Below are 24,875 nucleotides of genomic sequence, written 5' to 3' on the forward strand. Positions count from 1 at the left end.
GCTCAGTGTGCAGAGCAGCTCTGTGGCACGCTCACTGCAGACGGAACCTGCTGATCGACGAGGTCTCTGCCAGCAGGACTCGGAATATTTTTGGTTTTTCCCACAGGCGTTGTCTGGTACAGACTTGAGCAGCGCTGCTCAAGCCATGGAGGGAGTGTGTGCTGCAGTTTGCGCAGCTTTTTCCGTGGCTTATTCTGGGTACTTTCTCACCCACCTGGCACGTAAGTAGATGTTGCAGCATATGGAAACCAAAATGCCACAAAGAGGCCTTTGGTTGGGTAAAGCCGCTGTCAACAGCTCCAGCCAAGAAGGGGGTGTCTCTAGCCAGTGGGGAGTGGGCAGCATTTGTAATGTGGCCTGCAGGGGCTTCACTCCTCCTGTGGCACAGCCTGTGGCTATGGAGTTTAGTCTCCTCAGTTTACTGGCTCAAGGAAGACAACTTCCAAGATAGGAAGAGTGGGAGAGCTTGTCAGGAGTCCTTGTAAAAGCTGTGCACTGCTCTCCAGGACTGAGGGAATGTCCCTCAGTTCAAGTCTTCTTGTCTGCATTCCCTCATCCCAGCATGTGCCTGTGGACCTTGACACTTCCTGCACACTAAAAGAGCCATTTGTTCTGTGATGAAGTCACAGAATCAGCTTGGAAAAGGCCTCTGAGATAGACATTTCAGAGGAGTTCTTGTATGCTCCCGAACCCTGGAGCTGTTCCCGTGCTGTGTCACGATAGAATTGCCACCCTGGCTAAGGGGCACTTGGGTGAAGCTTTTCCGGGGAAAGGTTTTCAGTGAGCTCATGGCAATTGCTGCATGCAATCTCTTGAGAAAACTGAAGCACAGGAAAGGGAGGAGCTGTAGCTCCTGCTGGGTGGGGTGGGGCAGAAGCAGTGATTGTTACAGAACCACTGGGCCTTTCTGAGTCTCAAGTTTCTGTGGGTTGAGTGACCACAGAGGACAGAAGGTAGACACCAGGCAATATTTTGTGCTGTTGACTTGCTTGCTGTGTGACACAGGGGTTGCAGCTGGAGTGATGTAGTGAAAGCAGAATGCTCTGCCTTTGGGTTGACTTTTTGTGGGCTTGCCCAGCACAGGCAGTTTTCTTACAGCATCTGGTTGTTTTTCCCTTGTGTGTTGCAGGTCACATCACCCGTGCCTGGAGAGAATCCGGTCTTTGGGTGAGTGGGAAAGAAGTCTCTGGCCTTGGTAGCATTTGACAATTGTGGAGCAAGCTGTGAGCTGGGTGTGTTGCAGTCCAGTGCCAGCCTGGTTGGATGAATGAAACTACAGTCCAGACCCTTTGCAGCAAGAGCAGCAGCAGCAGGAGGAGCCCAGGCTGTTTTCTCCAATTCCTTTTCAGAGCTTTTAAGCAGCTGGAAGTGGGGTTGCTTGGTGCTTTAAGCCATGACGGAATTTCCCCTGCACAAGAGAGTGCAGTCCCCTCTAATTGTCCCATTTTACTTCAGTGGGAACAACTTAGAATCCCATTTCTCTGCAGATGATTTCTCCTTAGTGCATCTGGGTCTAGAGCTGAACATAGAAAAGGTCACTTGTCCCTCACGCTGCTGTCTGTCTGCAGAGCCCAACACCAACCTCGGAGGATCCTCTGGCTGCGTGTCTTCCTGCAGAAGAGGCCAGAGGGGAGGAAGATGCTCCCCAAACTGCGCCTGCTGCCACTGCAGGGCCTGAGCATCCAGCATCAGTAAGTAGCAGCTCTGGGTCGTGCTGTGGCTGGAGCAAAGCATAGCTGCAAGTTTCTGATCAGACAGCACCTCCTGTGCCTGGCTGAAGATGCTGGAGGCCGGAATCTTTCCGGCCCTTCCCCCAGTCAGTGGAGCTTGGAAAAGCAGAGTGGAACTTGGATTGTTTATGCAGCAGCTTCCTACTGTTCTGAAAGGGGCTGTGAATTTGTCTTAGTAAGAGACAAGAGGTAGCATTAGGATGTCTTTGGATGCTCCTGGGGTACAAGTGAGGCCCTTGGTGGCCAGTGGCTGTGCAGGCTCCCTGTCCCCTGTGAGGAGAGCAGTGCAAAGATGCAGTTCACAAGCTTGCAGGATACGAGGAGGCACTGTCCCCAGCAGGGACCTGGCCCTCCCCACAGAGCAGCTAAAGTCAGTAGCTAAAGGAAGAGCTGAGCTGCAGCAGGGCCTGTAGCTGAATATAGGTAAGGTGGTGAATGACAGGTTCTTTCCTATCCCTCATGCTGCTGTCTGTCCACAGAGCACAAGGGCAGCGTCAGCACCTGCTCTGGCAGCCTCTGTACCTGAGGAAGAGGCTGAAGAGGAGGAAGGTGCCGATGAACCTGGCCCTGCGGTCAGCCCACGGCCGGAGCAAACAACACCAGTAAGTGCCCGCTTTGGGTAGCAGCGTCTTTGGTGTCATTTTGTCCGTCATGTAAAAGCAGCCTTTGGATTTTGTGCCTTGAGCTGTTGAAGCGGGCTGCACAAGCTGAGAGGTGAAGAGCCCTGGGTGTGGCCAGCAGCATCTTCCTAGGGGCTTGCATTTGAAATGGAATGGGGGCATCTCTGCCAGGCTCATTTGTGACCCAAATTCATTTCTTGTCCCAGAGCTCCATCTCTTCTGTCCTGGCACCTGCACGAGCTGCAGCAGAAGGCTCGGGAGAAGGCTCCAGTGCCCAGGCTGGAAGCTCAAGCACGAGCAGCTCGTGCACCTGGAGCACAACCAGCTCGTCTGGCAGCAGAGAGCAGCAGCGAGAGAGGACAGAGGACAAGTGCCTGGCCATGCTGAGTAGGTCCTTTGTGATCCTTGTGTGCCGGAGCAGTGCCTTGTGTGCGCGTGTGCCGGCATGAGCTGTCCCACCTCCTGCTCAGCTGAGTGCCAGGTCCTGAGGCCTCCTCCACACAGGACCTGTTGTTGTGCTCTGAGGTGGTGAGGGATCAGCGGGGTGTTGCTCCTGCCTCTGAGAGCAGCTCGGCCTGGTTTGGCTTTGCCTGAGCTTCCCTGTAGGCAAAAGGCCAAGCAGAGATTGTTTCTGGCTGAGCAGGAGGCCGTGACCTCGCGAATGAGTAGGCCTCAAGGAGCTCCTGCGGGGCCCAGCTGCTGTGGGCACGGCCAAGGTCATCTTCAGCACTCAGCCTGTCCTAAAGGCTGAGGGACCTCATTCCTCAGGCCATCACAGTAGCTTATAACATGAGCTGCTGCTCCTGAAAGGCTGAAGGGCATTGTTTAGGCAAAGTCCTGCTTAAAGCTGGAGATCTGGGCTCTGCTGGAAGCACTTTGCAATATTCTTCCTGTTCTGGAGAGGGCAGCTGATGACAAAAATTGATTCCAGAACCCAAGATGCCTTTGATGTTTGCAAGGATGAAAGCTTGTGTTGAATGTCGCAGAGTGTTCATTGCCAAGAACAGGAAGGTTTTGTTTTTCCTGCTGCCCTTAATGTTTATAGACAACAATCACTTCTCTTGGTTAGAGTTTTCTGATCCCTGTCTCCTCTGACTGTTTCTCTGTGTGCTTAGATTTTACTTTAGGCTTTTAGTTTAGTGCTGGCCATCTGTGCTGCAGGGCTGCTTGTCTTGCTGCTGCTGTTTTTGAGGTGGTGCTGGTGCAGTGGTGTTGTTGTTTCCCAACTGACTGAGTTGAGAGCGCCCAGTGTCCCGAAGAGTGGGGCTGCCTTTGTGATCTGATGAAGGGTGGGATCTCTTTTGAAGTGAGCATCTGTGCTTGGGATTTTTACAGAGATGCTGGTGAGCGAGGGAGATCCTGAGGCTAAATACACAGAACTGGAAACTCTTGGCAAAGGGTGAGTGCAGCCACAGTTCCTTCTTCAAAGAGAGGGGCAGTGTGTTTTGCTCGTGTCCCATCTCCCCAGAGTGACATCAGGCAAGTTCCAAAGCTGTTCAGACACTGCGTTAAGATGATGCCAGGTGATCTCTCAATGCTGGCCAGCATTTATAGCTGTGTTGTGAAGGCACAGCCAAGACATCTGGATGCTGGCAATGTCTTGTCTGCGGCAAAGAGCAGCACCTGGCATCTCTCCTGTCCCTCAAGTGTGTTTGCACCTGTTTGCCGCTTTTCATAGGAGAAATAATTTTTGAGTGTCTCAAAAGAATACAGAATACGTGGGAATGAAAGGAGGAGAAACTTCATTGTCTCAAAGGTCAAGCTAGCAGCTGACAGCTGTCAGGGAACAGCTCTCAGTAACATTTCTTTCCAATATTTTGCTGCAAATAAAATTCAGTAGTCAGGATGACCACCACCTAGTCTAGAAGCCAAAAGCAGAAATGAAAGAAGCAGCTCTCTTTTGTGGCTGCGGTGGCAAAAGACAAAGTTTCAGGGGACTGCCCAGTGGCAATGCACTCTAGAGGAAAAGGCATCATCTGCCTGATGGCAGACTCCTCGTGGATCCTGTGGGGTTTAGGCGTTTGCTGCAAAGAATCCACCAAGCTATTCCCTTTGAAAGCCAGCTCTGCTGACTGTAGATGGGATTGATTTGCAACATTTTCTCTGTACCAGGTGTTCTGGTTTAGGGCGAATTTTGGAGGAAACCTCCAGAAAGGGCCCCTCCTAAAAGCAAACCCACATGGCCACTGCCCCCAGCCAGTTTGGGAATAATTTCCTCGGGCAGAAGTGGAAAGAAATTGTTTATTTAACAGGGAAATCACTCCCCAGCACACAAAATGAACAATACCGGATGACAAAACTCATTTGCTGCTCTGAAGAGATGGCAAGTTCAGAAAGTCTCTCCTGGGGGTTGTCATTCTCCAGTGCTGGGAAAGGCTGCAGAGTAGGCCCTGGTGGGCTACAAAGTGTGAGCTCTCGGTGTTTTGCTGGGTCCCAGTCTGGAGCAGGTTCGAATGGCTCCAAGAAAAGGGAAAGAAAAACACTAAAGGCGAAACTCAGACTACCTTAGCTAGCTAAACTAACTAAAAAGCAAAAGGAGTGTGGTGTGTGGCCCCATCTGTGCCCAGACCACAACACTGGAGTTCTGTGTTCCAGCAGACTGCGGGGGAGAGTGCAGCTGATAACAAAACTCTGTGCTCCCTCTTCTCCCGGCCCCTACTGTCTGATCCCGTCTTGGAGGCACAGAATATAACATCCAGCATAAACAGAACAAGTGACTGGGGAAACAAGCATCATAACGTCACCCCAGAACAGAAGCCAAATGTACAAGAAGTCGCCAGAAAAGTGGAGTCCTTCCAGTGTCTGTTGCATCGAAGAGAAGCAGCTGCCAATGGCTCTGGACCCAGAATACAGCTGCCTAAGGACCCTGTGTTTTGAGGATTTCTCCATTTGTGTGCAGCAATGGAAGCCTTTGCCTGCTATGGCTGTGGCTGGACACCACTTTCCTTGCAAGCTGGAGAAGGGATCTGTGTCTAGAGGCTTTCCTCCAATGGCTGTTACATGGCTTCAGGCTTCTCAGAAAAGCCTGAGTGGTAGTGCTTGAGTTTGGCAGACAGACTCCAAGGAGAGGTGTAAGAAGACCCAACGGGCATATTCCTGGAAAAATCCGACACATGCACAGCTAGAGAAAGAGAAAAGGGAGAAAAGACCCAGAGAAGAATCTGTCATGTTCCATTTACTCTTTGCTCCAGGACTTTGTTCCTGTTGGACTGCAGTGTTTTGCACTAGCAGGGACTAAAGGACTTGTTCTTTCTCTGCTGCTGTTTTGTTTCTAGGGGTTTCGGCACTGTGTGCACGGCAGTGGAGACTGCCACAGGAGAAGAGGTAAGCCTCAAGCAGCGCCGCAGCTTCTGCAGCTCTCGAGTGCCCTCCCCTCTGCTGTGAGCTGTGGCTGAGCTTTGGCTCGCCAGTGGAGCTTTGCTGCAAAGGCAAATGGAGTGCAGAGCAGTGTCTGCCTGCCAAATACAGTGGGGACAGATTTTGTCCTTCTCAGCTGCCCCAGGGGATGCAAGGAGGCAAGCGGTATCATTCAGAGGAGGACACAAGGCTGGGTCTACGTGCCCAGGTGGTGTCTCAGAGCATGGCACTGCTCTTTGGGGCTGCAGCGTTCCTGAATTCTCGTTTCTGGCTGTTAGCCAATACATGGAAATCATGCTGGCAGTTCTGCAGCCACCTGCAGTGCTGCCCTTGGGATCTGTGCTTAGAGAGAGCAAGGTCTGCAAGGAGTGTCTCAAGGGCCTGAGTCCTGCTCAGAGCCTGGTGTGCATCCCTAGAGGATCAAGGCATGGGTTATTTCTTTTTACAGTCAGGCAGTAATTGCAAATATCAGTGGTGTGAATTAAAGTATTTTAGTGGAACGAAATGCAAATTCCTGAAGTGAGGAAGTGCTTGGATTGTCTTTTTTGGAGGTGTCCTTAATGATGTTTTCATCATCACAGCATTTTTTCCGTGAAATATGTAGGGTTGTGTTTCTTATGGGGAATAACCCTGAGGATGATTTTAGGACAAACAGCATTTTATCAGTCATGTCTGTAAGAGTTTGCTTTGTAGTTGTGCAATGGAGAATGCTAGTGGTTGCTGGAGTAATGATCAACCCCCTAGAAGTGCCCAAGGTTTCCCAGCAGTTTTGTTCCATTTCTACTGGCACAGAATCGATTCCTGCTTGCAAGAGGTGTGTCAATGACAATGGGGATGATAAAGGAAGGTCCTGGGGAAGACAGTGGGCACAGTGAGTGTTGTTAGAGCTTTGAGGTGGAGAGCTTAGACCATGTTTCTCCCAGGTTTACAAGGCAAAGGATATCTGTCTCTCTGTTCTGGGAGGTCCCCAAGCATGGGGTCTGATGTCCAGTCACAAGGCAGTTTGGCCCAGCCCAGCTGGGGCTACTGTCATCCCATAATCACTGTCTTCATGTTCCCTTTGTGCTCCTGTGCCACAGACTTCTTTGGTTCATGGCTTTCCATGTTGTTTTAGGTGGCCATCAAGAAAATTAGTCTCCTGCAAGAGAGCAGCAGCGAGCTGTGCCTGAATGAAATCCAGGTCATGCGTGGCAGTAAGAATGCCAACCTTGTGAACTATGTAGACAGGTGAGTGGTTCTGCTGTCCTGCCATGAAAGGTCATTCTCATCCTGCAAGCCAGAGGTGCAACCACTCCTTTGGTCGCTGGCAAAAGAGGATGGAGCTGTTAATTCCTGTTCTTGGGCTGATCTACAGCGTCTTGGGAGGAGATTGCATTGGGCCTGCATTCATCTTTCCTGGCATACCTAGTGTGAAGGGCACTTTCAAAGACAGGACTGGGCCCTGTCTTACTGAGCCAACAGCCTCCAAGTTCCTGTCCTCTCTCCACATTTTTTTTGTTGGGTTTGGGATTTGATTTTTTCCATGTGTCTGAAGTGCTGACAAAGCACTGTCTATTGTATTTCCCTTGGCCTGTTGCATTGGTGTGGATACCGAGCTGTCTTTTAGACTGCTCAGAGTTCAAGCCCTGCAGAGCGTCGGGAATGACTACTCACTTCCTCCTGTGTTCCTCTGAGAGAGACACAGAAACAAGAATCCATCAGGTTGTGTAAGTGCGTGCGTTCATCTCCAGGCTGTTTGCTCCTTTCAGCTACCTGGTGGATGAGGAACTCTGGCTGGTGATGGAATACATGGACGGAGGTTCTTTACATGATGTCATCAGGGAGACTCGCATGGCAGAAGGAGAGATAGCAGCTGTCTCTCGGGAGGTAAGGGATGGCACTTGTGCTTCCCATGGCTTGGTTGGGATGGTCCTTCCAAATGGGTGATAAGGAGAGGAGAGATTTCATCTTCCAAGCCTTTCTCTTATGTCCTTGGCAGTAGCAAGAGCATCTGAAGTGCCTGCCAGTGTCCCTGCCCTTCTTCTGGTGTGTTTGCCTCTCTAAACACTTGCCTGGAGCCTGTGTGTGCTGCATTCCTTCCCTGTAAGGGCAAAGGCGCTGGTGGTGCAAAGTGAAGCAAGGGGCAAAGACGAAGAGATACTCACAGGACTTTCCCAGAGCTCAGCCTCAAAGGAGAGCCTTGCACCCAAAGTGGTGTTTGCAAAAGCATCCACTGCTGTCTGGCTGCAGAGAGCACAGCCACTGCAGCAGGGCTCCTTCAGCCTGTGTTTGCAGGGCACTGGCCAGAGGAACAATTGCCCTTTCTCTTTCAGAAGCAAACATACCCTCACTTAGAAAGGCACTGCTGTTCTCGTGGTGGAGCAGCAGGCTCCTGCCCTTGCCAGCAGCCTGTCCTGCCATGGCTCACCATCCCCCAGGAAGTCAGTGTTGCAGATGTGCCACTTTTCTGCCTGTGGGATGAAGTCCACTTAGGCTCGTGTTTCTTTTTCCTCTCTCAGTGCCTGCAAGGCCTGGATTTCCTGCACTCCAAGCAAGTGATCCACCGAGATATCAAAAGCCACAACATTCTCCTGGGCTTGGATGGATCAGTCAAGCTGGGTGGGTGTTGCTGGCCAGGCTCAGCCGTGGCGGGCTGTGGTGTGGGGCTGCCTTTGGGTGGCTCCAGTTCCCTGCAGTGGTGCCTGTGGCAGTGCAGGCTGCCCTGCTGCAAGCACAGAGCACAGCCACAAGGTGCAGGGAAGTGTCGCTGGGAAGAAGGGCTCAGGGGTGGCTTTGGGTTGTGTGTGTCCCTTCCCAAGCAAGGCAGTTACAGTCTAATAGCTTCAGGGGACTAAAATCCACTGCCTGAAACTGGGGGGTTTTGCTAAGTGGCCAATTCCGTATTTCCTTGGCTGCAGGCCTGAGGTATGGCCTCTTTACAGCTGGGTTCCACACTGCCTTCTTGGACATTGGTACAATGGGGATTTCTTTTGTTTGCTTTCCTAATTCACGCTGGCTTGATCAGAGTGGTTTTTCCTCCTCAGCTGATTTTGGCCTTGCTGCTCAACTCACCACCGAGCAGAACAAACGGAGATCAGCTGTTGGAACAACTTACTGGATGGCGCCAGAAATTTTCACCAGGAAGCCCTATGGCCCCAAAGTGGACATCTGGTCCTTTGGCATCGTGGGGATCGAGATGGTGGACGGAGCGCCTCCGTACCTGATGAAAACCTTCCGCACGGTACGCTGCAGCTGCTCTCAGACACTGCTGTCACCCCAACAAAATCTGCTCCCATTCTTCTGCCTGGGAAGCTTGCCAACACCTGAAAATGATAGGTTCCAGGCTGCACAGTCTCTCGTGCTTCTTGGCCAGATCATCCCCTTGCCATTTTTGTGCATGAACAGGACCTAAAAATCAGGATGCCTTTTGCTTGGCAGAAGCTTTGCCTAAGGGAGCAGTGAGCAGTGCTGAGCTGCATTTTATGGAATAATCCTTGGAAATAGAAGAGTTAGATGAAAGTCAGTCTTCCATGTCACTTGTAGAGGCTGTGTCAGTGCTCAGAGAAGCAAAGTGTGCTTTAGCTGATGGAGCTGCTGCTGATTCCATCATCCAGTGAAATGAGTGGTCAAGGCAAGAGCCTTTGCCTACTGGACTGGCTATGGCTGCCTCTGGCTTTGGGTTGTTTTAGTAGGGGTAGGAAAGGTATCTGCCACCCTGTGGCAGGGAGTAAAGTGCCACTGCAGAGTGGAGCTTGTCCAATGGGCTCTGTGTGAGCAGTTTGGGGTGCGAAGGAGACAGGTAGAGTGTGGCATTTCCTTCTTCTCTAGGTTCAACAGCTGATAAGCACCGGGGCCCCCCCGAAGCTGCAGAAGCCCAGGCAGCAGTCGGCGTGGCTGCGAGACTTTCTGCACTGCTGCCTGGAGAGGGACGAGGACAGGCGCTGGTCTGCCCAGGAACTTCTGCAGGTAACAGGCAAAGCGGCTGCAGGTCCTGGATGTGGAGAGAGAGGTGCACAGAATGCCCTCCTTTCTGTATCTCTGCTAGCCAGAGAAAGCCTGCTTCAGGCTGTGGGGAAAGTAGAAGCTCATTGCTTCTTTTTCTCTTTGGGCAGCATCCATTTGTAACATCAGCCAAGCCAGCCTCCTCCCTGACGCCTCTGATCATGGCCACACAGGAGTTCATGGCCGACAGGAGATACTAGCCCTGGAGGAGGCCTTTGTTGTTGTTTGTTGTTTGAAGTTTGTAGTTTGTAGTTTATAGCTCGTAGTTTGTAGTTTGTTATGAGTGATAGTCAGAATAAATACTATAATAAATAAATAAACTCTTTGTGTTGGAAGCTTCCTTTTGTTCTCACCCTGTGAATAAGCTCTAAATTTGCTTCTGAATGGTCAGGTGTTTCTGCTATGTGGGAAGACCCATGGATGGGGTTTGTGGCACGGTTTGTTTGTGAGCAAAGATCTTTTTCCTTCCTTGCCTCCAGCCACAGCCTCTTGTGGAGATACAGGCTTGCAGCTGTGACTAGAGGAGCAGAGCAGGGCAGAATGGAGCAGAGTGGTGTCACTGCTGGGGATGCTGCTGTGCCTGTGGTTGTGTTGCAGCTCTTGGGAAAGGTTGGGAGTGTCTGTGTTGCTGTGGGCAGAGGGGGAGGGAGCCGGGCTTCTCCACAGGCTCAGGTGCAGGTGAGTGTCCAGTGGGAAGGCATGTTCTGCCATGGGAACTGATGCCAACACAAGGGAGTACTACACATACTTGCCTTGGTGGAGTAATCTTCATGCTTTGCTCCGAGGAGCTGGCATGAAGTCTGAAAATTTACTGAATGTGGTAAAAAGATACAGCTTTGGCGATTTGAACAAAAATAGGGTGTTTATTTAAAGGGGAAAAACAAAAAGGGAGGTAAGGAAAAAGAAGAAAGGAAAGAAAGAAAAAAGGATAAAGTCCCAGGCCCAAGGATTGAGGAAACCTCTAGCCAATCTGGCATCTGGCCCCAAGGCAAGAACCCGAGGGCATTGCAGTGAATGCACTTAGTCTGCCCTCAAATCTGGAATAAGGTCTCTAAAAAGAGATATTGACTGAAATCTGCAGTGTGGGGTCCCCTGCTGTAGCTAAGTCACAGTCCCAGGAACAGTAAAAGACAGCAAAGACAGCTCTTCAGGCCAGGCTGCCCCTTTGATGTTCTCGGTCCCCTCAGTCTGTACTTGCAGTCCTGCCCCCATAGTCTCAGGTGATTGGTGCTAGATGATGTAGATGATGGGGTAAGATCTTCTTTCCCAGAGTGTGCTGTCACTGGGGTGGGATGATATCTCTGAGGTTTTTGATGGGAAGCTCTCTCATTAGTATGCACCATTGCTGTGGCATCAAGTTACCAGTTCAACCTGGAGTGGGTTAGAAATTGTCTGTAAAATGCTGCATGCTGTTGGTGAAAGGAAACTGCACTGGGACATTTGAAAGTATAAGGCTACTAAAAAGAGATAATTAAATTTACAAATAATGTAATTAGGTTAAGAACAAAGGATTATAAAAATAATATAGTTCTTATTTTGCTACCTATTTTAACAGGACTGTTAAACATTCAGTTGGGATCTACTGAATAGCTACTATAACTTGATAATGATTTTATATTATTTACTTCATTAATTTGAACACTTTTATTTGATCAAACTAGTAACTTTAAACAGTTATAAATGCAAAAGCTAATTAACAGTTACAAATATAAACCAGTCACAAGTGCAAAAGCCATGTAAGGGATTTTATAAACGACAGTTCCTCCCTCTTTCTCTTATGTTAGTCATTGGCTTTTGCATTTACATAAATGTAAAAGTTCTTTGTTGATAGTGTTTAATTGTTTAAAATTAATCTAAACTTGCTGGGCCTTTTTACCTGTTTTCCTATCTCTTTTGATTGGATTGAGATTTATGATTTTCTTGACAGTAGGCATAGAATGTTGGCTCGTTTGAAGATTTTGACTAGCGAACATGCTTTGTACTACTGAGGTAATTAGATGAATGAAATATGGGATTAAGCAGGGGAGAAAGAGAAGGCTAACTAAGGAAACTCGAAAAATAATTAAGGCTTTCTTCTACCACTCCCCAGAGAACATATTTTTCCACTAATCAGGTGAAAACTGGACTGGAACATGTGTAAGCTTTCTGATGTTTTGGGTAATTTTAGTAATAGTTTCACCATGGTCATCAATATGCAGACAATAGTCTGATGTGTTGAAATTGCCGCATATTCCACCCTCTTTGGCTAATAAATAATCTAGGGCTAAAGAGTTTTGATATACAGCTGTTTTCATTTGCTTCTGTTGGGCGTTGAAAAAATCAATTGCACTCTTGGCCTGATTAGATATGACGTGAATCAGGGCTTGTAGTCCAGTAATGTGATTTAGCATGTAAATGGGAGTTTGATAGCCCCAGCTCCCGTCCTGAGCCCAAGTGGCAGGTCCGTAAGTTTCTAAAATTCTCTCTGGTGGCCACTCTTCCTCACCCCATTGTTACATTCCCCCTATTTCACATCTTTTTAGTCTCTTTAATTTATCATCTAGGGGAACTCCGAGCTGGTTTCCAGCTGCTTCTGATAGTAGAAAGGGGCTAGGTCGTATTGCTCCTAAGGTACAATTGCCACACGAGTAAGAAGGGAGTTTAGAATATGCTCTTTGCCCACAATTCCAGTATAAACCTTGGGGGGCCTCCCAAAAATGTGAAAGCGTGATAAAAGTGGAGGTCCAATACTTAGAAACTTGGGGTAATACTGAATAAAGGCTGACTTTTAGGGTCCCAGCACTGATAAAGTTGTTCATTGGGATGTAATATGCAGTTCTTGTTTCTGATTTTCTTCTTTGACCAAAAGGTATCTGGTTCGTTCAGTATCCACCACGTCTTGTGATCCTCAGTTAGTAAATATCTTTTACAGGTAGTTTCTACAACTTCCTCAGTGTATCTTTTTCCTTTTCTCCAGATACATTCTTCTCCAAGAACTGTGTCCCTCAATAGCCAATTGTCTTGATCTCTTGGAGTTTGGGAGGGGAAATAATTTAGTTTAAGTCATTTGAGGGGTCCAATACTGACTCCTTGCTGAGGCCAGGCTTCTGATTTGAAGGTGCCTCCACAAACCCAACAATTGGTTATATTTTGATTTTTTACTAATTTGTTCTGCTAAAACAATAAATAAGTTTTTATTGGTAGCTAATGGATTGTCCCCCTTTTGTTTCCCCCTTTCAGTTATTACAATTTCTCAAATCAAATCAACATCATAAGTTTTCCTTTTTAACAAATCCTTCTTTTTCGTTATATAATTAAATTTGACATATAGCCAAATCTTTTCATCAGGACACTCTCCATTCCTTTTCTGGTTTGCATTTCCAATATTTCTACCAATCCATTGGTTTTTGTCTGATTGTCAGTATCTACTCAGTGTCATCATATTATAACAAAAGGGATTTACATAAGAATGTGCCTGGAATGAGTGTTTTATGAGGTAGGAGTTTCCTTTGGTCAGGTACACTGTATGTTAGCATTGGTGGCAGCAGACGCAGGCTCTGACAAGTGGGATCTACAGGATCCAGAGGGAGAGTATGAGGAGTAGGGCGCACCTTCCCTTCCCTCGCTCAGGGGTCAATGGGAAGATTGAAGTGCCGTGGTACTCTCTGATAGGTGGTGCAGACCTTTCAACCTCTCTGGTTTTCCTACTGGGTTCAGACCCCTTGGTTTTCATGGGAGTGTACCTGGATGCAGGAAGGGACCTAAATGCAGGAAAGTCCTACCTGGAACTGGCCTTGGTTCTATTCATGTTGTTTCTCCTAAGGAAATTTAAAAAAAAAAAAAAAAGACATAGTTATTGGAGAGGAAGGGTCATTTCTCAGGGAAATGATACTCTTCACTGGTGGAGAAATGGAATTGAAAATTCATAATAACTTGTTAAATAGTAAGTACAATAACCATTAGATTCTCTACTGTAAAACAGTGAGAGAATAACAATTGATATAATAATTTCAGGAATAACACCGGGGAGGACTGTTGTAGAGAGTAGTTCATGGAGGTTTCTCGTTATCTTGCGGTGGTGTTACTGGACCTTTTACTCGGCTGACGGAAGTGCACCCTTTTTCCTGTGCTCGGATGGCTGTCTCTGTGGTCAGTTGAACTTGGAAAGGACCTTCCCCTGATGGAGTCAGGGATTGTTCCTTCCAGCATTTAATAAGTACCTACTCTCTGGGGCATATCTTATGTAAATAGAAGTCTAAAGGAATGTTCTGGGGTACAAGACCTCTCTGCTTTAAGTCTTTTAGATTCTGGGCATCATTTGAATATCCCTTTGCACATTTATATTTCCTCACTCTTTGGCAGTTACTTGATGTGGGGTGGCTAAATAGGGAAGCCTGTATAACATTTCATATGGGGAACAACCTAAGTCAGCTCTGGGTTAGCTCTGGATTCTGAGAAGGGCAAGGGGTAGGCACTTTATCCAAGTCCACTTCATTTCTAACATCAGTTTGGTCCAGGTTGTTCTAATAGTCTGATTCATGCGTTCTACCCCTCCCGAACTTTGAGGGTGCCAGGGGTATGTAATTTCCAAGTTATTCCTAATTGTTGAGCCAACTGTTGCAATACTAATGATGTAAAATGGGTACCTTGGTCTGAATCAATGTTATTTATAATTCCATATCTTGGGACTATCTCTTCTAGGATGACCTTTCTTACTGTTTGAGCAGTGGCATTAACAGTGGAAATGCTTCAACCCCATTGGTAAGGTGATCTACAATCAGTAAGAAATACTTCCATCTTTGGGCATGGGGCATTTCTGTGAAATCAATTTGAATACTTTGGAAGGGTCTAATTGCAATTTCAATTCTTCCAGGTCTCGTTCTCCTCGTTAATTTTCTATTGACTTTTTGGCAAATTATACAACCTATGGTAATTTGATTAGCTAATTCATCAATTCCCCGACATCCAAAATTCTGAAGAAAGTGATCTGCTAAAGCTTTAGATCCCCAGTGCGTGGATTGGTGGAGGTTCTGTAAAATTTCTCGAGTGAGCTCTTTATTTAACATTTGATGGCCATCAGGAAGATGCCACCGTCCCTCGGAATCTTCCTTTCCAGCTAGTGATATGAGTTTCTGTTTTTCATTGTCTTTAAAAATAGGGATAGGAAGGGTGTTGTCTGGTGTACTCTCGGGTGTGTCTCTTGGATAAAATCTGTATACCTTTAATTCCCCCTCAAAAGCAGCCTCCTTTGCAGCATGGTCTGCTAGGATGTTTCCTCTGGTTTCTCCAGAGTTCCCTTTTGATGACCTGGAACACGTACCATTGCAATTTCTTTTGGTAACTTAAGTGCCTCTAAAATTTTTAATATAAGTTCTTTGTGTAAAATGTCTTTGGCCTTAGATGTGGGAAACCCTCTTTCAGCCCAGCTTTTCCCAAACGTGTGGACTACTCCATATGCATATTTAGAGTCCGTATAAATGGTTCCAATAGCTCTGTCTAGTCTGTGCAATGCTTTTTCCAAAGCATCTAATTCACATACATGGGTAGACCAGGAAGGTGGTAGTTTTCCTTTTCTAACCTGTACAGTTCTTTTCCATCTCTGATGGAGTATCCAGAGCACCTCTTTCCATTTACTACTCTAGATGATCCGTCAATGAACAGGATTTCTCCTTCATCTAATGGGCTCTCTAGGAGGTCTTCTTGAATTTTTGTTTGCAGGTTTATAAAAACTATGCAGTTGTGCACGAGATCTTGTTTTTGGGGAATTCCACATAGGAACTGTGCAGGATTGGTGTGGGTGGTTGTTTTCAGGGTTACAGTTGTGGAATGGATGAGGGTGCTCCCATATTGTATAATATGAGAGTCTGTTAGCCATTCGGCTGCTCGTTGTTTAAGAATGGTTTGGGTGGAGTGTGGTATGTATTCTGTCAGATTTCTCTCAAATGTAAGTTTTTGGCTGGCTGTTACTAGGATGGCTGCTGCAGTGATTGGTTGGATGCATGTTTGCCATCCTTGGGACACAGGGACCAACAATATGGACAAGTAGGCTACAGGTTTATAGATTCCTGACCACTCTTGGGCCAAGACCTCATAAGGAATTCCTTTCTCTATGTTAATATAGTGGTGAAAATCTTCTTCTAGTGAAGGAAGAAAGAGAACCGGGGTCTGAATCATCTTTTGCTTTAAATTTTCTAAGTTTTTATTATCCTCTTGGGTCCAATTAATAGGTTCTGATGTAGTTAATTTTTCATATAAAATTGTGACACTTTGTGTGTATTCATCAATCCATATTCTACAGTACCTCATTAAGCCTAATAATTGTCTAACCTTGCTCTTTGTTTGGGGAGGTTGTAAATTTAAAATCCCTTCTATCCTTTCAGTACTCAATTTTCTGGTACCATGACCAATTACATGTCCGAAATATTTTACTTTGGTTTAACAAATTGTAATTTGGATTTAGATACTATTAGTCCATTCTCTCCTAGAAGGTTCAGTAACTGAATGGTGCCTAATTTTACAGTGGATTCTTGCTCTCTGGAGAGTAGTATGTCATCTGCATACTGTGTTACTTGTATTCCTGAGGGTGGAGAAAAGGAAATGAACAGGCTCTCCAAGGCTTGACCGAAGAGTGTGGGAGACTCCATGTACCCTTGCAGTCACCAGGTCCAGGTGAGCTGCTGTTTCCTTCCAGTGTCTGGATCTTCCCAGGTGGAAGCAAACAGGTGTCTAGAAGGAGAATCTACAGGGCATGACCAAAATGCATCCTTCAGGTCAGTTACTGAGAACCAAGAGTGTGTAGGTGGTAACTTAACAAGGTGTAAGGGTTTTGTACTAATGAGCACACAGCTTGCACTCTTTTATGTACTTCACGTAGGTCTTGAACTAGCCTGTAGCTATTGTCAGGCTTTTTAATAGCAAGAATGGGGTGTTGTATGGGGAAGTACGTGGCTCTAGTATATTATAATGTCACAGTTCAGTTATTATGGGTTTTAGCCAATACCTTTTGGTCTTTGTAAGGGGGTGCCAGGGTACTTTTGCTGGTTTAATATCTGGAAGGAGATTAATTACAATGGGTGTAATGTTCATTTTATCCCAGTTACCTGGTTGGGCTTACACTGTAGGATTAATCAGTTTTCATCTTGTGTGGATAAAGTAAACAAAATGACCTTCATCCTTCCTTCTTGTGGAACTACTCCAACTTTCAAAGGTATCTGGAGATCCTGGCCAAGTAAGTTGTTACCTGCTGGAGGTAGAAAAACAAATCTCCCTTTCTGGTTAGTCCATTACCCTTTATAGTGACATTCTTAATGATGGGAATGGGGAAGGATTCCCCTTTAGCAGCACAAATATTGAAAGTGTCTTTGCTTATGGCACATGCATTTGGTTTTTCAGTTAAACAAGTTGTCTCTGCTCCTGTGTCTACTAAAAATTCCATTAATTGTTCTAGGGGTCCTATCCTTGATTTTATCAAGGGCTCTTGAAGATGGTTTTTGTGCCCCAAGAAGAAGAGCCCCTGACCCCCTCAGTTCTCTGAGGGTTGATTCTCCACTTGGAGAATCTCTTAAGTCCCTCAATGTCTTAAAACAGCAGGATTGCATATGGTCTTCTTTCTTACAATAAAAGCAAATAGGTTTCTTCAATTGAATATTCTCCCCATCCTGCCTAATTGGTTTAGGAATTTGGACAGCAGCCATCATCTTAGCTTTAGTCTTCATTTTCTCTTCATTTCACCTGGCATAAACTTACTGTGCTTCAGCTAATAACTCATCTAAACTTCTTTCTGGCCATCCATCTAATTTCTCTAATTTCTGTTTTATGTCAGGCCAAGAATGTAACCCAAAGTGGACCTAGAACATTGTCTTCCCTCCTTCACTACCTAAATCTCTTTCTAAATATAATTGGATGTTATTATTTAAGCGAGTTATACAGTCAGTTGGGCTCTCATGTTTTTATTGTTTGCTACCAAAGGCTTTCTTCATGTTATTAACTCTGGGGACTGCCTCTTTTATTCCCCTTACAATTCGGGTTCTGTATTCTGCTATACTTTTTCTTCCCTCATCTGAGTTAGGGTTCCATTCTGGATCTGTTAATGGTAATTTCTTCTCTCCAGTTGTTCCTAAATTATGTTCTCTGTCCAATATATTGATCCCTGCAGTCTAAATAACTTTTCTCTTCTCTGGAGAGAAAAGGGTTTGCATTATTGAATTTCATTTTCCCCTAGGGTAAATCCTAGGGCCTAAGAACTGGTAAACTTTTTCTGACATACCTACTGGGTCACTGAATAATATCTCCATTTCCTTTTTAAAATGCCTCACTTCTGAAGAGGTGAGGGGTGCATTTACATATCCTATTCCACCTTGTGCACCCTCCATTGGGACCTCTCTGAGGGATGCCACCTTTGTTTTATCTTTACTGCTGGAGCAGAAGGAACATTTTTGTACTACCAGGGTTCTCCTTCAAGTGAAGAAGGCTGGACCTTCTTGATTGGATGGAACTTCCTGCATGGCTGAATTTGTAATTTGCCTGGAGGAGAATGATAGAATATACGTTTCTTCTGATGTCCCACTGCTACTTTCAATTTCTTCAGCCCTCTCAGTTACATGACTCATTGAAGCCTCCAATGACTCAGCTGCAGTTGCAGCTGGTTCGTTGGGAGGTGCAGTAGGGGGGAGGAAATTTAATGAGTCCCACCTTGGTTGATTGGTTTTCCTCGTTGTGTCTTTATCATTGATCGTTACAGAGAGAATTTGGTTTATCTGTTTCTACTTCCTTTTCGCTGTTCCAATATTTAAACCAGACCTCCACATACTGCAATTCCAGTCTGCATTTAATTTATTTTGGGCGTAATTGTAAAGTACTTCGCAAATCCACATCCTGGTAGACCCATGCTTCAGCCAGCGAAGACCTTGTTTTAATTTCTTCTTTGGCCATTCTAACATGCAATGCACAATCTTGAGCTGTGGGTCTTTATCTTTAGTAAGTTGATGTTCTTCCCCTTGTTTTAACATGGTTTCCAAGGGATTTTCAGGGAAGATACTGTATTTCTGTAATTGCTTGTTGTTCTTCCTATGCTTTTGTCCTATGCTTTTGTCTGATATTATGGGGGCAAAATAAATTAATAAATATTTAATTAACCAAGGTGAGTATAATGATTTGAATAGAGATGCTGTATTACAATGTTGAAAAAAATGAAACTTTGGGAATTAAAAAGAAATGAAAACTAAACCACTCAATATGGCTGTTGTCCATCTGTGGGAAACGGTATGATCCCTCCCTGTGGGTATGATCCTGTGTGGGTGGATCATTGGGCCTTCCAAATGACAAATTAGAAGTGCTCCATGCCCCAGTACAGGAACAATTATTAAAAGGACACATTGTACCATCAACTAGCTCCTGACCCATGTCTTTTTATAAAAAACCTGGCAAAGACAGATGGAGGTTATTACAAGACTTTTGGAAAGTAAATGATGTTTTAGAAGACATGGGCTCCTTGCAAAAAGGGCTCCCCTCACCTTCTGTACTTCCCAGGGACTGGCAGCTCACAATCCTTGATATCAAAGACTGTTTATTCAACATCCCTCTCTGTCCCGCACTCCCAAATTCGCATTTTCGATACCAATCAACTGTCAAGAACCCTTTAAAAGATATCATTAGGTCACATTGCCACAGGGAATGAAAACTTCCCCTGTTTTATGTCAAATGTTTGTGGCTGGGATTCTATCTCCAATCAGGAAAGCCTTCCCTGAAGCTATATTTCGGCATTATATGGACGACATTTTAATTTGCTCCCAAGAAAAGACTTACCTTAACCCAGTGATCAGAAAGACTGTGACAGCTGTTGAAGATGCAGGTTTTGATATTGCTCCTGAAAAACCCAGTAGACCTCCCTGTGGAAGTACCTTGGATTCCTTATCAGCGGGTGAGCCATTATTCCCCAAAATATCTCCATCAAAGATAAGGCTCAAATGCTAAGGGACATACAACAGTTGTGTGGCTCCATCACCTGGATCCGACCACTGCTTGGACTCACGAGAGAAGAGCTGTGCCCTTTGTTCAGCCTACTGAAGGGGAGCTATGACCTGACTTCCCAGCGCATCTTAACTCCAGATGCCCACGACGTGCTGCGAAAGGTAGCACCTGCTATCTCATCTCGAAAAGCACAGCGCGCTGACTGCTCTCTAACCTCCCAGTTTGCTAGTCTTGGTAAATCCCCACATTTCCAGGCACTGCTTTTTCAGTGGGACCCGTCTTCTACAGAAAAATTGTTAATTGTAGAATGGGTATTTTTGCCACACCAAAAAAACTATTACAATCCCTCAAGAGCTTTTAGCTCAGTTAATCATTAAAGACAGGAACCACCTCCGAACCCCTGCAGCGTGTGACCCAACATACATTTATCCAGCATTTCAACTACACAAATTAGAATCGCTATTACAGACAAATGGATACCTTCAGTTTGATTTAGACAGCTATCCCGGACAAGTCTCTATTCATTATCCAAAACACAAGCTACTAAAAGAAACATTCCATCTAGTCCCAAATTCTCTAAAAGGTAAGGTTCCTCTTAAAGCCCTCACAGTTTTTACAGATGGCTCTGGAAAATCACACAAATCAGTTATCACTTGGAAGGATCCAAACACTCAGAAGTGGGAGTAGGATATTCAAGTCATTGAAGGAACCGCCCAGATTCCTGAGTTGGCTGCTGATGTCAGAGCATTTAAAAAATTCCAACAACCTTTTAATCTAGTAACTGATTTGGCCTATATTACCAGGACAGCTAAAAGGGCAGAACACTCCATGCTAAAAGAAGTGTCTAATCAACAATTATTTGGCTTGCTCTGCAAGTTGGTTTGGCTTGTCTCCCACTGGGGAATCAGAAGGCAGATCTTCTAGCTGTGACTGGTAACACCAATCACAGTCCCATGTACTGGGAAAGGTGCAGCAGATGCTGCCCAAGGCTTCGTTGTGCTGCTGCCCTAAAATACGGAATTCTGGAGCAGAACGTTGACCCAACAAAGCAGCACCACCACCAAAATGGGCTTTGACTCTTTACAAATCAGTATCTCAAGGGCTGGCACCCTCAGATTCCAATCAGACCTTTCATTCCCCACTGCTTGCTAACATCAGCCATCCAGGCTGCCTTCATGGAGATGCTGCCGAATTTTAGAGATCTTTTGTAGCACCACAGTGTACCCCAAGAAGGAGCTGCCGGTGCTATGGCACCTTTAATACTTTCCTTACCAGCAAAGAGCAATTTGCTTCACAGAGAGAGACAGAGAGAGTGAGAGAGATTATTTTGGGTAGAAGAAAATGGGTAATCATGTGTCTTCACTAGTTTGACTGAATGTCAAAGCCATGCCCTAGACGTGGGGAGGAAAACCAGAGATAAATAGATGTTAGGCAGAGAGGTAGAAATAAGACATGAGGAACTAGAGATAGCCACGTATTTATCCCACCCCCTTATAGCTGTGGTAAAGGGGAGTATTTTCCTCCAACCTCCATCGTTGGCAGCCTGCTGCAGCCCCCTGCCATATCCAGCCCTTTTCTCAGCTCCATGGGGTTTTGGAAGAATTTGCTTAGGCCAATAGACATTTGGGGTGGACACTGCGAATTCCAGCTTTCTGAGAGGAAGGAAGCACTGATAAGGATTCTTTGATTCCCAGACTGCGGGCAAACGGAAGAGGAGGAAAAGCCCTCCCAGGAAGGAGACTGGGGAGACAGGGAAGAGAAGCCGCAAGCGGGCTGGCAGCGCGGAGTGTCCCTGCTGCCAACCGCGCCAGCCGCCCCAGGCGGCGGGAGGCCCCTTTCCGTGCAGGCAGTGCCAACGGTGCGCAAGCTCCTCCTCCTTCTGCTCCCAGCTGCCCCTTTGGCCTAAAGCACGCTGACCCTTTCCAAAGGCACCACATGGCAAGCTGAGGCCACTTGCAGGATCGCCCCTGGCAGCCCTGCCCAAGCTTACAGCCCACATGGAACCCAAACACCTTCGTTCAAGCCCAGCATTCCCAGTGAAACCTTGCCATGCCCCAACAAGACACAGCTCATACAAGCAGGAACACATGCTGATCCAATTAAACCTAGGATGAAGCAAAAGGAGGAAGACATTTCAAAGAGTTGAAACCAGAAAGATGAGACTCATGGTGCTGATCAATTTAATAAATATGTAACAGCCTGAAAAGACATTCATTCAAAAACGGAGATCTCGGAGCTTGGCTTAATGGTGTGTATGATGTTAACAATGCATGGTTTGTTTCCTGTCTTCCAGGGAGTTTGAAACCATCAAGGAGAGGAACAAGCACAGAAGAAGACATCGCCCACGCAAGGATGCACAGCCTCTCCCCAAGAAGAAAAGGCCAAATTAGCCCTGCATTTGCCCCAGGCTAGCAAGAGGTAGGGGTCAAGGGGACTAGATAGAAATAAGATTGTTTTTCAAGTTTTTAGGATTCTTTATTCTTCTATTAGTTTACATGATAGGAATCTCTCTGTTTATCAGTTAAGATACAATAGTATTATTAAAGATGTATTAGTAGTGTTAGACTTAGCAGTAAATGTAAAGGTTTTGGTGTTTGCTATGCTTCATCTTTTCAAATTTTGTCTTTGTTGAGACACAATCTGTGTTTCTCATTAAACCAGAGTTTGTTCCATTTTGCCTTTTTGTCTGTATGAAATCCCTGAGGCAGTGCTCGTTACATTTCCTTGGCATTGGAAACACGACATTTGCCCTGAGAGAGCAATGGGGGCACAGGAGTCCCCCCCAGGCCCAGCCCCTGGCTCAGCTGGCAGCACTTCCAGAGGCATGTCCCCATTACTGCCAATGAAATCATGGTGGAGCTTCCTCCTTTGATTCCTGAACATCTCAGCTGGGAGTGGCTGGGGAGGCTTTGCTGAATTCAATGCACTGGATCTAAAGGAGTGCTCTTGTCTCACTGTACTTCCTGGGATAAAAGTAGTGGGTTGAGGCCTTTTTGTTGCCCAGCAACATAACTTTGTTTCGTTTTGGGGGACAGATGGACTTGAGCACCTTGGAGGACTTTTCTAACCTCTCTGATTCTAGAAAAGAAACATCCACATGCACCACAAAGACACCAGGAGTTCAGATCAGTTTCTCTTTAAAGGACCAGGCTCTGAGCCTCCAGTAATGTCCTCAGCTAAAGCAGAGCGGCTGTGAACCTGATCCTCTCCCTTCTCACAGCTTTGGTATTTGCGCCAAAGAAGAATCCAAGTCACTCTTTTACCGAGCCCAGCAAATGGCTCTGCCTAGCAAGGCTTTGGCAGCAGGGGCTGTGGAGGATGGCAGGGGGCGAGGCAGGGGGGAATGGCCAGGCTGCTTCTGGGAAGCGACCAAAGCTTGCCCTTGCCTGCTGGAGCCAGTGCAGGTGGGATCTGGAGCCTACAAAGTATCTGCTTGCAGTGGGCCTTGTTCCAGGTGTTTTCCCAGCTGGTGGCTGGCGTAGGTGTAACATGCAGGCTGGGAAGGAAGCAAGATTTGCTTTTGCTTAAACCTTAGGCAGGAAAGCAGTACAAGTGGCTGGGTTTTGCCATATCTGGCACCTAAGTAGTCAAACAAAGCTGAAGGTCATTAGTGTGGAAAAGAAATTCTCTTGGTGTTCCTTCCTTAGAGGAATGCCAGAGTAGTAGAGATGAACATTCTCCCTTCTTCAAGGGAGCTGGAAGAGAGACCTAGAAATTCTGCATGACCTGTTGACTACAGCAATGCTGGTGCACTGCCCCAGTGTGTGTGTCCGCATCAGCTGCCCTGAGAAACATCCCGTTTCTCCAAGTTTCAGGGATGGAGTGTTGAGGTGAGAGACCAGCTCAGCAGGCCAAAGGAGGGAAAACATCAAGTGACATTATTGGGCACCAGACAATTGAGAAAGGGGGCAGGATGAATGCCGCCACTTGGAGAGAAAGCTCTGCACTTGGTTCTGCATGGAACGATTTGCAAGCTCTAGCTCCTCTCAGAGCCAGAGGAGAGGCAGCGGCAGGAGTCCTTGTGGTTCTGCAGTGCAGGCAATGTGGAATGGGCCCTTGGACAGAGCCAGCCTCCTCTGCCTGTTCAGCTGCAGGCCCCTTACAGAGAAGAACAGAGGAGAGCCAGAGCTGTCCCTGCTCTGCTTTTCCCCGTCCAGAGGACTGAGGAGAAAAGCCCCAATGGGAGCTCCTCAGAACAAACTCTCAGCAGAAGAAGTAGAAGGGGCAAAGGTGGCCTATCCCTGTTTCTGTCGCATGGTTCCCCTGGGGTTCTGCATGGAATGTTGGGCTGTGCCCGTAGCAACTGCCCTTGTCTGCTGCTCCTGCGGCCGTTGGTGGAACACTGGTGGAGCAGCGCTGGAGCAGCAGCTGCAGCATCTGCTCCTGGCTGTCCCTCAGCAGCCACCTTCTGCACTCGGCGCCACAGCTGGCCTCTGCAGCGACATCCTCATCTCCTCGTCAGCCGCCAGGCATCCCCACAGCACTTTGGCACTGTGCAAGGTAAGAAAATACCCGTGGGCCCCAAAGCACTCACAGAAGGGCAGGAGGCTCCAGCTGGCTCTGCCACCAGCCACCACAGACACGGCGTGTGGTCACTTTCCCCAGACGAGGTTGCACATGAAAGCAGGCTGCAACTTCTCCAGGAATAATGCTGCCTCTAGGGGAAATACAGACCTTTCCATAGAGGATGTAGGGAGCTGTCACGGTGCACTTGTAGATTCTCGTCCACTGATCACCTGATTAGAAGTTCTTAGCACCCATTTACGTTGTGGTGACCCCAAAGCCAATTGGTCATTCCGGAGGAGGTCAGGGGTTCAGTGTCCACTAATCCTGTTACACCCTCACTCTGGTCACACCTCCTGCAAAGCTTCAAAAACCAGAAGGATGGGACTTCTCCTCTGGGATGCCTGCCCATCAGAGCATGGAAGCAGTTTGCTGGGCTTGTCCTGCAGTACTGGCTTTCATCCTCAGAAATGATCTGGTTGCAGCAATTCTTATGTACTCACATACTTACATCACTTACAGACACTGGAACAATATTCTATTTTCATAGCTTTTTTGATTTTTTTCCACCTGCCTTGCATCTCTTTTCCAGAGAGATATTGCTATAGATTTGTCTGTGTTGTTCAATGTGTGTAGGGCTGGCTCTGCCTCACGGTCAGAGGCAGCTGTGAAATGCCCTCTTGAGTGGTGCTTCTCAGGAACACAATCACAGTATCACAGCATTTTCTGGGCTGGA

The 24,875-nt window shown here is 46.7% G+C and overlaps 1 protein-coding gene and 2 long non-coding RNA genes across 11 annotated transcripts; 2 read left to right on the forward strand and 1 right to left on the reverse strand.

Moving 5' to 3' along the window:
- On the forward strand, positions 1–2,515 carry LOC135303962 (uncharacterized). Its single transcript, XR_010365389.1, has 3 exons — positions 1–221; positions 1,130–1,167; positions 1,569–2,515. It is a non-coding gene; the product is annotated as an uncharacterized LOC135303962 (long non-coding RNA).
- A 95-nt stretch (positions 2,516–2,610) lies between these two features.
- LOC135303961 (serine/threonine-protein kinase PAK 3-like) lies at positions 2,611–10,002 on the forward strand. Of its 2 annotated transcripts, none has more exons than XM_064426270.1 (8): positions 2,611–2,737; positions 3,686–5,674; positions 6,822–6,934; positions 7,456–7,573; positions 8,206–8,305; positions 8,731–8,927; positions 9,515–9,652; positions 9,799–10,002. In XM_064426270.1, exons 3-8 carry the CDS (start codon positions 6,891–6,893, stop codon positions 9,886–9,888), a joined length of 687 nt encoding a protein of 228 aa, XP_064282340.1. In that variant the 5' UTR covers positions 2,611–2,737; positions 3,686–5,674; positions 6,822–6,890; the 3' UTR covers positions 9,889–10,002. The 2 variants fall into 2 exon arrangements, with proteins under 2 accessions (XP_064282340.1, XP_064282341.1); XM_064426271.1 differs by having other exon boundaries at positions 3,686–3,749.
- A 548-nt stretch (positions 10,003–10,550) lies between these two features.
- Positions 10,551–21,391, reverse strand: LOC135303963 (uncharacterized). Of its 8 annotated transcripts, XR_010365396.1 has the most exons (6): positions 16,768–21,391; positions 16,229–16,406; positions 14,887–14,974; positions 13,450–13,485; positions 13,279–13,362; positions 10,551–11,059 (listed from the first exon to the last, which is right to left on the reverse strand). It is a non-coding gene; the product is annotated as an uncharacterized LOC135303963 (long non-coding RNA). The 8 variants fall into 8 exon arrangements; XR_010365394.1 differs by lacking the exon at positions 13,279–13,362; XR_010365392.1 differs by having other exon boundaries at positions 13,279–13,485.
- Between the last annotated feature and the right edge of the window lie 3,484 nt (positions 21,392–24,875).

This window comes from Passer domesticus, chromosome 6 (genome assembly GCF_036417665.1).
Source record: "Passer domesticus isolate bPasDom1 chromosome 6, bPasDom1.hap1, whole genome shotgun sequence".
Classification (NCBI taxonomy): Eukaryota; Metazoa; Chordata; class Aves; order Passeriformes; family Passeridae; genus Passer; species Passer domesticus.

Excerpts from the sequence above, each read along its gene's own strand:
- LOC135303961 (XM_064426270.1), top strand. The coding sequence starts at position 6,891 with ATGCGTGGCAGTAAGAATGCCAACCTTGTGAACTATGTAGACAG. Across the intron at positions 7,574-8,205 it reads TAGCAGCTGTCTCTCGGGAG|TGCCTGCAAGGCCTGGATTT; the intron begins GTAAGGGATGGC and ends TTCCTCTCTCAG. Across the intron at positions 9,653-9,798 it reads CTGCCCAGGAACTTCTGCAG|CATCCATTTGTAACATCAGC; the intron begins GTAACAGGCAAA and ends CTCTTTGGGCAG.